General features: G+C 38.0%; 1 protein-coding gene across 2 annotated transcripts in view; it reads right to left on the reverse strand.

Annotated features, from left to right (window-relative positions):
• INPP5D (inositol polyphosphate-5-phosphatase D) overlaps nucleotides 1–15,232 on the reverse strand; it is a 1,064,128-nt gene that overhangs the window by 431,071 nt on the left and 617,825 nt on the right. For both annotated transcript variants that reach the window (XM_044070586.1, XM_044070585.1), the window contains exon 14: nucleotides 9,905–10,001. In XM_044070586.1, coding sequence (XP_043926521.1) covers nucleotides 9,905–10,001 — 97 coding nt within the window. The remainder of the gene's footprint in view (nucleotides 1–9,904; nucleotides 10,002–15,232) is intronic.

Genomic DNA, 15,232 nt, shown 5'->3' on the forward strand with positions numbered 1-15,232 from the left:
TCAGCTTTGTAAAATGATAGTGTGAGTGTCCATTTCTATTTTCCAGGAGCACTGCATTCCTTGAAGATCCTGTTGATAAGCAGACAGACAGGCAAGAAGTGTATCAATGGCAAGATCTATACATTTTGGTCTAATGTGAAACATGACTGGATTTAGCAGATGAGCAAGGTAGATGCACTTAAAAAAACAAGCTGCTTAAGAAGCAAATGTGTGGACTGTATTGGTTGCATATTTGGGACATCATTTTATTGGCACGGCAGTGAATGCTTGGTACTGTTGTTCTCATCTCATTGTCGGGGTATTCCGTACTATTTTTGGTAGGTGCTCTGGTTTCCTGCACAAAAATGACAGAAATGAACTGATGAGCTCCTAAACTGATCACAGGTGTGAATGCAGTGTTTGAGTGAGAGTATGTCCTGTGATAGACCAGATTATTATTATTATTTATTTTGCATTATGCACACTGTCAGGGCAGGCAGTATCTCTCTCATGACCCTGAACTGCATTAAGTAGCTAATCAGAGAATGAAGGAATGAACAAATATAAATCTCTTGATGGCAATGCTATAACTACAGTTTATAAAGGAATTCAGAGTGACTTTTTTTCCTTCAAGGGAGAAGAATTTGTTGAACTCAGCCCAAAAATCTTTGGCAGAGAAGCCACTGATTTGGAACTTATCAGAGAAAGCTTTTGTACAATCTGACCCTGAGTTTGCAAATATTTCTAAGCTCTCTATCATGATACAGCCTTTAAATCTGCACTGCTTACATCAATTTAACATATGACAGGGGCTATGGTTTCAGATTTCACATTGTTGACCACCAAATAATACAACAGGGGCTGCTTTGCATAGTAGCCAATACATGCCATACCCCAAAACATTTGACACTGCACAGCTGCAGATTAGTTTTAATTACTGGCTCCCCAAGATTTGGTGTACCTCAGACTAAGCCCAGTGCCATGCAATGTAATCTTGCTAACAGTAACGTAAACTTGTCCAGTATTATTTTTTCACACAAACATCACACATTACTTTCCAGGAGGGGTTAATGATTTCTTTTTCTTCTTCTTTCGGCTTTTCCCGGTCAGGGGTCACCACAGTGGATCATCTGTCCGCTCAGGATTGGCAGTGGAGTTTTACAGTGTTGAGTTGCCAGCCTGGCGCCCAACCTTCCACAGAAGGCACACACATGCACACACTCACGCCTAGGGCCAATTTAGAGTGTCCAATCCACCTACAGCATGTCTTTGGGATGTGGGAAGATCAGTATAAATACCCTCTTCACCCTTTTTATGGTTATGTTGACATCAAATAAACAATTGTGGCATATCAAAAACACAATTACTGTTTACCCTTAAAATAAACGGTTACTTATTCGGTCTTGCATTTATACATGCTTAGAGACATGCTTTATGCTTTTTAATGCAATTATTTCATCAATAATGCTGATTAGAGTTTATCAAAACAACTCAATGTTTCATCCAGAGTGGAAAGGTTATCAAGAATATTGCAGTCTTTACTGGCTAACCATTTTGATCTATTTATTAATCATTTCATTAACTGAAATCATTGATGTTAAAATTTGTCAAGTTCCTAACTAGAAGAAGTGTGTGTGTGTCTTGTATACCTGCTTAGAATTCAAGACCACAAAGGTTGGTAGGTTTTCATAGATGGTTCATAGAAAGGTCTCAGTGTTTTTTATGTTAGAAGATGAGAATATGATACCCCTTATCTAATGTATTTGTTTTATCAGTCAATCTTATGGAGTGTACAGTTACTTAGACAATGTTGCTTCATCTTACCTGGCATGGTAGTGTAGGTTACAAGGACTAGAACATTCATGACGAAGGCACAACAGCAGTGAGGATAAGTTTTAAAAGTTAAGGACAGTGATGAATCATTATTAGTAGGATAAAATAAATATGGTTTCATACAGAGAATAAAGAAGTAGAAGGCCCAAGTATGGGAGGTTGGAAGAGAGTGATAGCTGCTACCTTGCTCATCCTAGGAGGAGGGATGAGGTATGATCACTGCACCACTGACCTCAACAGGGGTTTAGATGTACTTTATGTGGCATCTTTTGACAAGGGATATCATGCTGCACAGAGGCCAAGATGCATGTTTCGTTGAGAGAACTTGTAGGAGTTTCCCAGACAGTGTTCATCAGCATCCCAAAGGGATGGGATTATGCCAGGGTTGGGAGTCCACACGAGTAGGAATCAATCCTCTTTCATGTGTCTGATTCTTGTCTATGAAGAGAACAAATGGACCAATAAAGCTGCTATGCTAAATGGAATTCAAATGGGCTCTGGCTGAGGAACAAATGGATTCAGCTCTCACCACTCAGTAGGAGGAATGAAAGGGCTGCTTCAGGATAGTAAGGCAGCTTATGCAGGCAAAAAAGGGAATTTAAGAATACAAGAAGACAGTCATTAAACAGTTGCAAGTTGGCAAAGTCTAGGATTTTGTTTATATGCAAATAAATGCATGCAAGCCAGGTACATGAACAACTACACTAAACAAGTGTGTAACTAAACAACAACTTAATGCATATATATATATATATATATATATATATATATATATATATATATATATACATACAGATACATACATACAAACACACACACACACACACACACACACACACACACACACACACACACACACACACACACACACACACACACACACACACACACACACACACACACACACATATATGTGAGGATGTGACAGATACTGTATACCCAAGTCTAGAAGTAAGGAAATGCATCTGCAGTAAGCATGAGTTTCTTCCATTGGCATAAACGTTTTATGTGTATGTTTGTATTTAATTTAGAGTTTTAGTGCAATGTCTTTTGGCTTTTCCCAGTTAGGGGTCACCACAGCAGATCACCAGTCTGCAGGCTGATCGGCAGTGGTGTTTTTACGGTGTCGAGTTGCCAGCCTGGCGACCAACCTTCACAGAAGGCACACACATACACACATGCACCTACCTGTATGTCTTTAAAACTCACTCAACTTCAGGGAGGACATGCATACTCCGCACAGAAGGCATTCCAGCCAAGAATTAAACCGGAGAACCTCTTGCTGTGAGGTGACAATGCTAACCGCTGCACCACTGTGGCCATCCTAATTTAGAGATTTAGTGTGGATTTCATTGTTTATGTTTTTGTGCTGTTAGTTACCTTGTATTGTCAGGCACTCTGTATGAGGTATGACTGGGGGCTGCATTCTTACCACTCCTGTCAAAGGACTGGGAACAGGAATAATAGCAGGCTTTTTATGCGCACAGACATCTTGCTGGTCAGCTTTTACTCTCTGCTTCTAACAGACACTGATATTTACTCCTTACTTTTATTATTTCTCAACTATTTTTTTCTCTTATAATTCCTCCACTTTTTCTAAACTTGCTTCTCCCACTATTTGTCTCCTGCTGTCTTTCTTCAGTGGCACTACATGCCTTAAAGGAAGTTGCCTTAGTGTCCCTTCCTTAAGATTATTTCTCCTTTCATGCCTCACTTCTTTAACTTTATTTCTCCTTGCCTTAGACACTTTTGATATTCTGAGTTTGCTTGTTTTTCCCTTTGGTGTTCCTGGAATTGCTCGTTTTTCATTTGCCTCAGACACTTGTTAAACCACTTTCAGCTCTGAGACGTTATTTGAGCCTGAATCACCATTGACCCAGTGCATTAATCCTCCTCTTTAATTTAAGAAAAAAAAAAAAAAGCAAAAAACAAAAAAAACAAAAGTATGTTTTTATTTGTATTGTTTTGTAGAAGTGTTCCTGCAAGTGAATAGATCTATAATTTAATTAACAGTGAAGTTTGCAGTTGGAACATCTGTCCAAATGCTATATTTTTAAATAAGTTATTTGTAAACATTTCTCCAACTCAAAACAAAAAACTTTGTCCATTATTATTTCTCCTTCTCTTAGACCACATCTGCTCCACAGGTACTCTCTCCTTCCATCTGAGCTCCACTGATTGTTTTTAGCATTCCACTGACTAGAGTAAGGACAATTCCACTTTGTTTGCCTTCGCTAATGCTTGGGCTGACTTCACTCTCCTACCCTACCCCCCAAATCCTCACTCATCTCCTCCTACACTATATTTTCTTTCCCTCTATTCTGCATCAACTAATCCCATCACTCCATTCTCCCTCTAAAACTCAGTATACCAATTCCATACGTGACTCTTTTCAAATACACCACTCCCATATCATCTTACTTACACCTCTACATTTTCTCCCCTCCTACTTTCCATACTTGTTTTTACTTACCCAATCCCTTTCTATGATTTTATACTCATTTTACCCTCCTTTTTAATTTGTCACTCTAGGTAATAGATTATCATGCATCCCCTTTTGTTGCTTATCTATTACCTATTAGCTACATACAAACGCTAATTTAATGCTCCCCTTTTACTACTCACTTACAAGAGTCCACTCTGATATGTTGTTCCCTCACCTAATGATATTTCATCTTACATACTTAGCCCATCTTACATATTACCAGCAACCCCCAACACCTATCTCAGTAGACACCAGACTGCTCCCTCTCTCTCAATTAACATCCACTATCAGTGCAACTTCACAACAGTACCTTCTGTTTACAACCCATCAAATATCAACTTTTTTAGGAATATTTACCTATACTGCACCATCTCCGTGCACAAACTAGGCATTGAACCGATGTTGAAATACAAGCAGCGCTACTCCTATACCTTCTTTTTACAGTATCTAAAAGCTTCTGGTGATATCCACCCTAATCCAGGCCCAAACAACTTTTCTAAACACACAGATTCCATTAATCTCCAAAATTACCCCGATCAGCAACCACTGCTTAAACAGCTATCTGGCCTTCATTTCTGTTCAAATAACCTCTGAAGTATTTGTAATAAACTACAAGAATTACATGCCTGGATAACTTTTTACAATCCAGACATATTAGTCATCACTGAATCCTGGCTTACACAATATATAAAAGATAACGAAGTCTTACCCCCTGGATACAATGTTCTAAGGCTACACAAGACTTATAAAAAGGGAAGCAGGATTGCCACCATCTACAAAAATAACTGAAGAATCTCCTTACACCCATAATGCCAAAATACATATATCTTCTCTCAAAATCATCACTTACAAAAACTTATGCGTAGTAGGTATCTACATACCTCTTGGTAATAACAAACGCTACTGAAGAATTTCTCGCCTGGTCATCAACCAATATTTCTCAAGACCATAATATTAGGAGAGATGCTTACTGACTCGCACTTTTCATTACAAACTTAAGTTTAGTAAACTGGAGAATGCTAAACACAATCAAATTATATGACGCAGTAAGAGTATTTAATACCTGATTTGCAAAAATACTAAATGAGGCTCCACCTGTAAGGACCAAAAGAATTAAATCAAACCCAGCTCCCTGGATAACAAAACAAACTATATAGGGATAAAACATGGAGAACCAGGAAAAATCCAGTATTGATGCTAACAAACAGAAGTGCAGTCAACTTAAAAATAATACAGAATCCAATGTGACAAAAAAAAAACTACAATATAAAATTATAAACAGTGAATAAGAACAGTCCTAAGATATTTTGGTCCAACATCAACCAACTTCTGTTTCCAGACCACATGACCCAACCTAGCCCCAAAACAGATGCACCAGGAGACTGCATTGCTTACCAATTTAACTCACATTTTGTAAATTCTGTTGCCATTCTCTTAAATACACAAACTTCTACAACTAGTATAATACCTCTAGACCCCACCACTCATTCTCAAGCTCTCAAACCTCAACCCATCCCAACATCCAATATCAGGAAAACACTTACAACTTTGAAACCCACCACTCTTGCCTCAAATTATCAGCTGAATTCTTCAAAATAGCTGCAGATGTTCTGGCCTACCCTGTGTCCCTCTTAAAAAACTGGCCTGTCAAGGAAAAATATGTTCCACTCTGTGGGAAAAGCCTACATATTTCCCCTACATAAGGGTGGAAACTCCACTTACCTGTCTAATTTTAAGGTCCATAGACAACCTATCTTCTCTGTCTAAAATATTTGAAAAGTATATGTGAGCCCAAGTTCTTACCTACATTACTGAAAACTCATTACTCTCCCTAAGCAGCATGGCTTCTGTCCATATCACAGCACTACCACTGTACTACTAAGCCTTGGTAGAGCAATAAATCAAAGCAGAAACAACAATAAGCTTGTGCCTTTGATATTCCGTGATTTGTCAAAAGCCTTCAACACCATGTCACACTAAAAATTGCTAAGCAGGATTTCTTTAGGCTTTTTTAAACTCTACCTATCCTGGTTACCTGCCAAATAGACAAAAAGTTGTAAAGTGGAAAAACAACATCTTTTCCTTTCTCCCATTAACCATTAGAGTCCCTCAAGGCTCTGTTTTAGCTCCACTACTTTTTATTATATTCATTAATGATGCCCATTTAGCAATCAAACCTGCAAATATCATTCAATATGCAGACAATTCCACAATTATCTGCTCTGCCAAAAACATGGTTAAACTGCACAAGTACACCCAGGAAGCTCTCTCACAGATTGAGACTTGATCAAATAACTCACGACTCATTCTAAATCCCTAGCAATCTAAACTATTCATTTCTAACCAACTATCCAACAAAAAAAAAAAAAAAATCTTCCCAATTCTATCCAACAATACCGAGAGGGAAATGTTAACTTATGACAAACTACTATGAAAACTTAAAATTTGACTGCCAAGTAAAGCAGGCTGTGAAGAAAACCCATCAAAATTGGAAGCCCTCTGTATAGGCAAGCCCTATCTAACAGAGCAGGCTAGGAGAGGCATTACCTCATCTCTTCTTATCCCAGCTCTCCTGTACACAGCCATGCAGCCCAGCTCTCCTATACATAGCCACGCAGCCCCCAGACTCATCAATTTACATTCCAATCAACTCTTCCTACTTGTCCAGTGCTATAAAAAAAAATTGCAAAATTTGCTACCAGCTATCACTGTAGGACACATTACTGCCTGATAACTAAATCAGATAATATGGCTGGAGACTCCCTATGCTTCTCCCCTCTCTCTAAAACCTGAAATTCCACCCCCCTTAGAATATTAGAAAACAGTAAGTTTTTTCAAACTACACTTAAAGGATCACCTAAAAGTACTTGGCTATTTTCTTGCACCTCTCCTTAGATAGCCTAAATGCTTCCTCTCACTCATCCTCTTTTCTTGTGCTTCTCTACTCTCTATAAATAATGTCTCTCATAATCTCCCCAGTACAGCCACAATCAGGTCTACCTCTCTTTGTACTTTACAGTAACTCCTACGCCTATTGTCAGCCTCACAATTTACACTTTTTTCTGCCATAAACATGAAGCTTTGTAACAAATTGCATTATATATCAATCATAATTGATATGTTTTCATTTTCTTGTGCTCAGATGAAATACTGTCTAATATTTTTATTCTACTGTGTACTATTTCCATAACAGGTGTAAAAAATCTTTATCAAAATGTGATTAACTAACACTGACCTAAAATGTATTTATGCTTGTCGTCTAAAACATATTATCTATTGTTTTGCTGTTAAACATTTTTTTGTGGAGCTTTTTCCCCGGCCAGCACTGGAAAGGGGCAGCTTGTCTACTTAGTTGGACTATCCTTGTAAACAAATGCAATAAATATGAAATAATTAAATTGTTTGTTCACATTATGAAGGGACAAATAAAAAAGGTTTCAAGAAAGCGAACCAAATGTAATCTGATTAATAAGTGGCACATTTGAAGCTCAGCCACAGGCATTCCCAGAATTCTGCATGAAAAATAAATATATGTAACTACACAAGTTCAGTCCTAGTAAAGAATCATTTGCTCTGAGAGTGCTGCTGGACTGCTGTCCTAAGAACTGGTAGAACTCAGAAACTCAGGAAGTAGGAATATCATACAGAAAACCGTCAGCAAATCTGCTGTTTCAAAAATCTTGAAAATAGCAGGACATCACTGGAATACTCCTCTCCCTACAAACAGCATTCCTGTTAATCTATGAGCAACTCTCCTATTTTCCAGTACTATCCATAAATTTTTATTCCTAAATGTTGTTCCTCTACTTGCTATACTCCCTAACATTATCAGTAACTTCTGCTCTCTAGGTTCAAAGGTAATTACTAGTCTTGCAGTCCAGGGAATCACCAAGAAGTCTAGCCCAAATTCCTAGTTGCCCCAAGTATTGTCTGGTAAAGTGATTTGCTCAAGGTCACACAGTAGGCAAGTGAGGACTGAAGGAATCAAACCCTGTAGCTCAAGAACTACAGCTCACAGCCTTAACCCTCTGGACCAACAAGCAGGCATTGAATTACAGGTTCTTGGGACATCAATATAGCAATAACCCACGCCTGGGTGTGGGTAATGCTAAATTTACCCACGGTTGGCATGGTTTGGTCCCGAGGGCCCGGACCAAACAAAGCCAACCGTGGGTAATTTTAGCATTACCCACACCCAGAAGTGGGTTATTGCTATTATACCATGACATTATTTAAGAAAAGAAACTGTTACTTTTCTTAAATAATGACATAGTATAATGCCTGTTTACTGCCCTTCCGCAGATGTCTGGCATCCGCGGCAGTTCTGATGTACTGCGCGCCTGCGCAGTACATCAGAGCTGTGAGCAAAAAGCGGAGAAAGCAAGATCTCCGTTGCTTTTTAGTGTTCGCTATGTTAAATGAGTTTAACATAGTGAGACAGTTTTAAAATAAGCAGCGGACATCTCCGTTGCTTATTTTAAAACTGTCTCGCTATGTTAAACTCATTTAACATAGCGAACATAAAAAGCAACGGAGATCTTGCTTTCTCCGTTAAAACACTGTCTCGCTATGTTAAATAGGTTCAACATAGCGAGACAGCTTTAAAATAAGCAACGGAGATCTCCGTTGCTTATTTTAAAGCTGTCTCACTATGTTAAACCCATTTAACATAGCGAGGCAGTGTTTTAAAAAAACGAGTTATACTAATGGAAAAAAGTCCGGGCGACCGGACCTTTTTCCATTAGTATAACTCGATTTACAACGGGCACGCTGGCCAATCAGCGTGCACGTTTTGGGGGGATCATGGTATAATTTGCAATATTCATCCTTTACCCTACACACAGCAGAAAACAACTTTCACAAACTAGCACCAGCTGCTTGGAATTCCATCCCTTCAAACATCTGTAACAGTCAATTATAATGTCACTGTAAACCATCCTGTTGGATTCCCTACAATGCAGACACCATAACGCCCACTTTCCAGCTAAACAAGCAGTATCTTACTTACCTATCATCTGATGAAAATATGCAATTCTGAGCATGTCATAAGTTCTCACATATACCTGTATTCTACTTGTTGTACCTAATTTTGCAAAATGTTAAACTTAATAGGAAAATTGTTGTACATGACTTATTCTGATATATATGTGTGCAGTATTCCTATGACCTGGGTAGTGTCTGAAAAGGGTTACTTGACCAGTGCCCTCAAAGTTAACAAATGTATCAATAAATAAATATGACAAGGGCACACAAGATAGTTTTATTTAAAGGTGCACAATCCACTAGACTGGATTTTGCAAAAATATAGCAGAACAAAATCTTGAAAACTCAAAAACAATACAGAATTAATAAAACAATAAAGCATAAAAGAGGCATAAGAAAATTATTTCACATTATATTCATGGGGATGGAAGTTAACATAGTAAGGCTGCTTTCACCAGGTGCATTAATCATGCTGTGGTTAAGAATACTTCTTCTCCAATATCTTTACACATTTTAACTCAAGGAATAAGTATAGAACAGTACTCCAATGAAGCAATGTGTAAGACAATGCAAGTAGTTTCATTTCATCCAAGGTAAAGACAATTATAAATGTAACTTGCCTACCTAATTTTCTTTTCACTTCCAGAAGTTAGATGGCTATTGACAAATCCAAAGTGAGTCCCATTAAAAAGAAAGGACACACCAACAGCTCCTTTATTACCTGTACAGACAAAATAAACTTAATGAGAACAATGCCCATTCAAGACCTTAAGCACAGTGTCACTGTTCCTATATAGTGTTATGTCTGCTGCTAGCATTTCATCATTTCATTAAGTTTTATTCTATGGTGCTGCCAGTAAAAAAAGGTGTCTCTCTTGTTTGCAATTAACTTATTTATAAAAACATGTTGGGGAGGGTAGGGTAAAGCAGGCAAAACATACTCACAACTGTATAGAAAAAAATGCAGCGGCCAACTGGACAGTGTAGAATACAGAAATGTAATTTTATGTTCATACTCACCATATCAAGAGATCTAGTAGAGAAACCTGTACAGTAGTTAATACCTGAGATCTCTTTTTTCTCAAGCTTACATGTTCCTCACTTAGGCTCACATCAGGGGAAGGCATTGTTTCCTTGGGTGGAAACTGGCATCACAGCACCCAGATAAGAGAGCAAAGGCTCTCCTGATGGTCATATTTTTAACTCATTTTGAAGATGGTTACCACCTAGAAAAGAAATAAAACTGAAAATATACTGTCATAAGCTTAAATTTCACTTATTATGAGCACCAAACTGACAAAGATGTGATTTACAAAAAGGACAGAAGGCAGAAAAGAAGACCTACTGCAGAGGCCTGTCTTGAAATTCTGCCACTACTGTGAGTATGTAGATATCTGTTTTATCATGTTTCAAGGTAACCTTTTGTAGAATTTCAAGAAGTAGGAGAGAAAAGGAAAGGAATATGGACAGACAAAATGAGAAATCAAGAAGGGATTCCTTGCTTAAGAATATTTCCAAAGAAACTCCCCATCTTAGACTGCACATCCAGGATACAGTGTGGGTTATTGGTTTTACCAATGAACATGTGGTCTTTGTACAAGTTTCCAATAAGGATACTTAACAAAAACATGTACTAGACTGAGAAACTCCTCAAGTGCATTGAACAGTGTGTTTTCATTTACTGCTGATAGAACATAGTGCAGTATGTCGGCCATTTTGAAATAGTCTGTTTGGCAATTGTAGAGCCCCCTCTCCACTGAGGGAAGGAAACAAACAACTTACCCATTTCCTTGAATTCATGTACCCTTTTTGGAAGTACAGCAACTAGCAGTATACATCCAAAGCTTGCTATTATTATGCCAGTCTGTGTGAAAAAAACAAACAAACAAAAAAACAAATATAATTACTTAGACCTCACACCTCTGGTTTGGAAATCTACCTAGCAGAAGTGTTTATTTCAAAGAGAAGGATCTCTTAAGACATTTAGTTTAAGTCTACAGCGCCAAACATCTCAATGAGTGGCACAGATCAAATACCAGTCATGAAATTATAACTACAAGAAAATAATTTTTCTTAATATGTGACCCAAAGTGCCAGGGATTCAGACTGTGAGTCCTACTGACCCATCATTATCCTCAACAGTACATTCTGGGCCAGGAAATGGTGGTGAAGGAAAGCTAGGTCTTGTTCTCTCCAATGTATGCAGGGGAAATCATCTTTCAACCTCTGTGATACTTAGGACTTTTGATTTGATTCTTGTCTCCTTGCTAGAGGACAAGGAAGGCCCTGAGGATTTAAAAGCTGTCATAAGCATTATGGACTCTAAAAACAAAAGAAAGAATGAAAGAAAAGCTAGATCCTGCTTATGAGAGTCCATCTCACACCTGGTAATCTTCATAGGGTCCTTGTGACCAACAAATTCCTCTGTATTCAAATTTTTGAGGCAAGATAGGTATTCACCTTCTTCCACCTCCAACGTCTTGTAGCTTGAGTGAAATAATAGCAGACCTAAGAAGACACATCACATTCAACCACAGACAGGAGTTGATGAGTGTGAGGGCCTTGACTAATAATCTGGAGACCACACTGGTAATCAACCACATCACCTTTTTAGACAATGAATGTGAACACTTTCCAAATAAGGGAGTGTAAAAAGAAGAACAGCAGGGCCAAGAAAGAACTTGAAAACTTGTGGTGAGATGCACACATTGTCTAATCATGCTATCAGGATAGAATTTGGGTCAATAAGGGCATGCATTCCCTGAAAATAGACAGAAATTTGAAGAGTCAGGAAAGAGGGCAGGAAAGAAATTCCCAAGTGTCAAGCAACTGCAAATGATTCCTGGAAGTAAGGTGTTTGATATAATAGCATAAACAGTGTTATTTCCTACATATCAGATTTCCAAGCATTTGTACATGTAGACAAAACTGCAATGTTATCACATACAAAAAGGCCCTAGCAGTGAGAAATTCTGATCTTAGGTTATCATCGTTGTTTGGACTGTACCATGTTCGGCTTCTTCTGAATACATTATGGTATAGTCCTGACGATACACTTCATACAGTGTATACAGTCTATACAATATTATCTAAAAACAACTAGAGGAGATGTTTGATGGTAAACTGCACTGCAATGTGCAAAGTATTTTGTTTTTGTTTCGTCAAGACAATGAAATGGCTACAACTGAAGACTACAGATCCCCAAACTTGTAGACCCCTATTGTCTATACTTGGGGAACCTAGAAACTAAAACCTCATTGACTTCTAGGTGCCAGCACCACAGAATGTTACATGTGCTGTGTAAGCAATCCACAACCTCATTGACTTGTAGGTGCTTCAAGCATTGCACCTCACAGCTTGAGATAACAGTATAATATCGTCTGTCTTCTAGGATGGCAGAGTGTTAGACTGGAAGACTTAATAACTTATGAGCTGGGGTGTAAGGCAAGTTCTTCCATGCCCATGCCAAAATTTATATTACCAACTCTGTGATCATATTTACAGTGGGGTAAGTGCCACTTAGGGCACTGGTCATACAAATGGCCATGGTGCACACGTTTAGCACATCACTGTGGGGACAGGGTAGAAAGCAACACAATGCCTCTTGTTCTGTATTGAGGAACAGAGTATTTTATAGTGAGTGTATGTGCAGAGAACTGAAACTGCTTTTACAGAGGAGAAAAGTGCACATATCTCAATGTTTTCAAAGTTTAGGAAGGAATGTTTTGAACAAATTGTCTGTGACATCCAGATGACAAAGTCTAACGCACAAAAAAAAAAATCACAAAAAGCTCTCTGTTGACCAAATCCACATTCTCTCCTCTGTATTCCATACTAAAACAAATATGGTTTATTAAAAAATATTTCCATAAACTTATAAATGTGCTTTTCATAAACATATATACTCATGTTTTCTACTATATATAGAAATGTTAGTCCTAAAAAAAATGACAAAGCGATATTGTCCCTAAGCACAAACGTATACTACTGCAGTTGTGATGAATGTGCACAATCACATATGCTCAGCAAATCTTTCTCCAGTCCTGACAGAACTGAGCACAATGCACAGTGACTTCGGGTATGCACAAATATTCTGGTTTATGCACAACTTCAGGGAACACTCCAACCTATAGTGTATTCGTCATGTTGGGTCATGCACAGCTCCAGGGAACACTCCAACTTATAGTGCATTCATCCAGTATTGAGAACAATGCACAGTGACTTCAGGTATGCACAAATATTCTGGGTCATGCACAGCTCCAGGGAACACTCCAACCTATGTGCATTCGTCCATGCTGGGTCATGCACATCTCCAGGGGACACTCCAACCTATAGTGCCTTCATCCAGTATTGAGCACAATGCACAGTGACTTCAGGTATGCACAAATATTCTGGGTCATGCACAGCTCCAGTGAACACTCCAACCTATAGTGCAGTCATCCAGGGTACTCAAGGTCGGTTCATACTACTAGTGGTTTAATAGAAGCATGCTGTAAATAAAATAGCCCACATTTCAAAGGGTGGTACCTGAATGACCACTGTTTACTCTCTAGCTGGGTAGCTATCCATTTTACTAGATGATAAGACAAATCTACAGTTTATGCATTTTGTGTGTAGCATTTATGTATGTCTGTGTGCTGTGATTCCTGACTTTGGATTTCCATTGTTTTGACATACTGAATCAAGTCTTGGTTCAGTGAGTCAAAACAATGGAAATCCAAAGTCTGAAAGCACAGCACACAGAAATACATAAATGCTAAACAAATTATTGAAAAACATCAATATGAAATAGAAGTACAATAAAAAAAAGATAGTCCAGGGAGTAGGGCTTACTGCACTCACAGCATGCCATGAGCCCTGCAATTCCATTGTTGCATGGGCACATCTTACAGTTTATTGATCTCATTAATGGTGCAAAGTATGCTCCTGTTGCCAATTTGCATTTCTACAACTTATCACAGCAGATTGCTTTCAGAATGTCAATAATTCTTTGACCACTATATCAAATTATAGACATAACAGGCACACAGAATGAGAGTCCGATTACAGACAGTGTGATAGTGGGATCTACAGATGTGCAAAGTGATTCCTGAAACACGGAATCACTAAACAGCCAATGGACAAATTGCATAGTCTCACTTATGCAGAATTCATTATCTTTATTTCGTGGAACTTTCTTCCTGATTCAGTTAGCCAGCAGCCATGACAAGTGAGCGTTCAAGGTTTCTGCATGGGCAAAATGATTCCCAGAGCTATTGCAAGGTTTATCAATGACAGTGATTACAGTCTTACCAGAAAAGTCCAGTTACGAGATAATGAGATGGGGGCATCAGAAGACTTTCGAAGTAATTTCTATAGCTTTAATTGTTTTTATACTCATTTCAGCGACCACTTCAGGCCAGCTGTAGAGAATGTGGAGCCGCATTTTATACCACTAAACCACCACAAAGTGATGTCATATAGTCACACATCATAAACAAATGTTATAGAGAATAATAAATTATCATACTGTAAAGCCTAGGTAGACCTGCATGAAAAACATTTCATATACGAAACAATATACTGAACACTTTTTAACATTTCTGAGTAATTTTTTTCTAGAAATTCTGCTTTGACACAAGAAGACAGTGTACTTAGATTATGGCTACAGGTATAAGAACATATAAACTTGATGCTGTAGCTGAGATTTTACTTAAAGTCATACTTCAGACTTGAATTTGTTGAATGTCTTGGTATCTTGGACTAAGGTAGCAAGATTTTAAATAATTAATTGTGATTTATTTTTCATTTGTCTGTGATGGTTTAAAATCTGTGTTTTATTACGTGCTAGTTTCAAATAAATCTCTTCTAAGAGTTCAGACAAGAAGAGCATGAATTACTAATAAACTGTCTCAGTTGGATGTTGTAAGTTTATCATTAAAATCTGAAACAGTGATTAACATTTTTAAAAAC

Source organism: Protopterus annectens, chromosome 4.part1 (assembly GCF_019279795.1).
Source record: "Protopterus annectens isolate FY-2018-M chromosome 4.part1, PAN1.0, whole genome shotgun sequence".
Taxonomy (NCBI): domain Eukaryota; kingdom Metazoa; phylum Chordata; order Ceratodontiformes; family Protopteridae; genus Protopterus; species Protopterus annectens.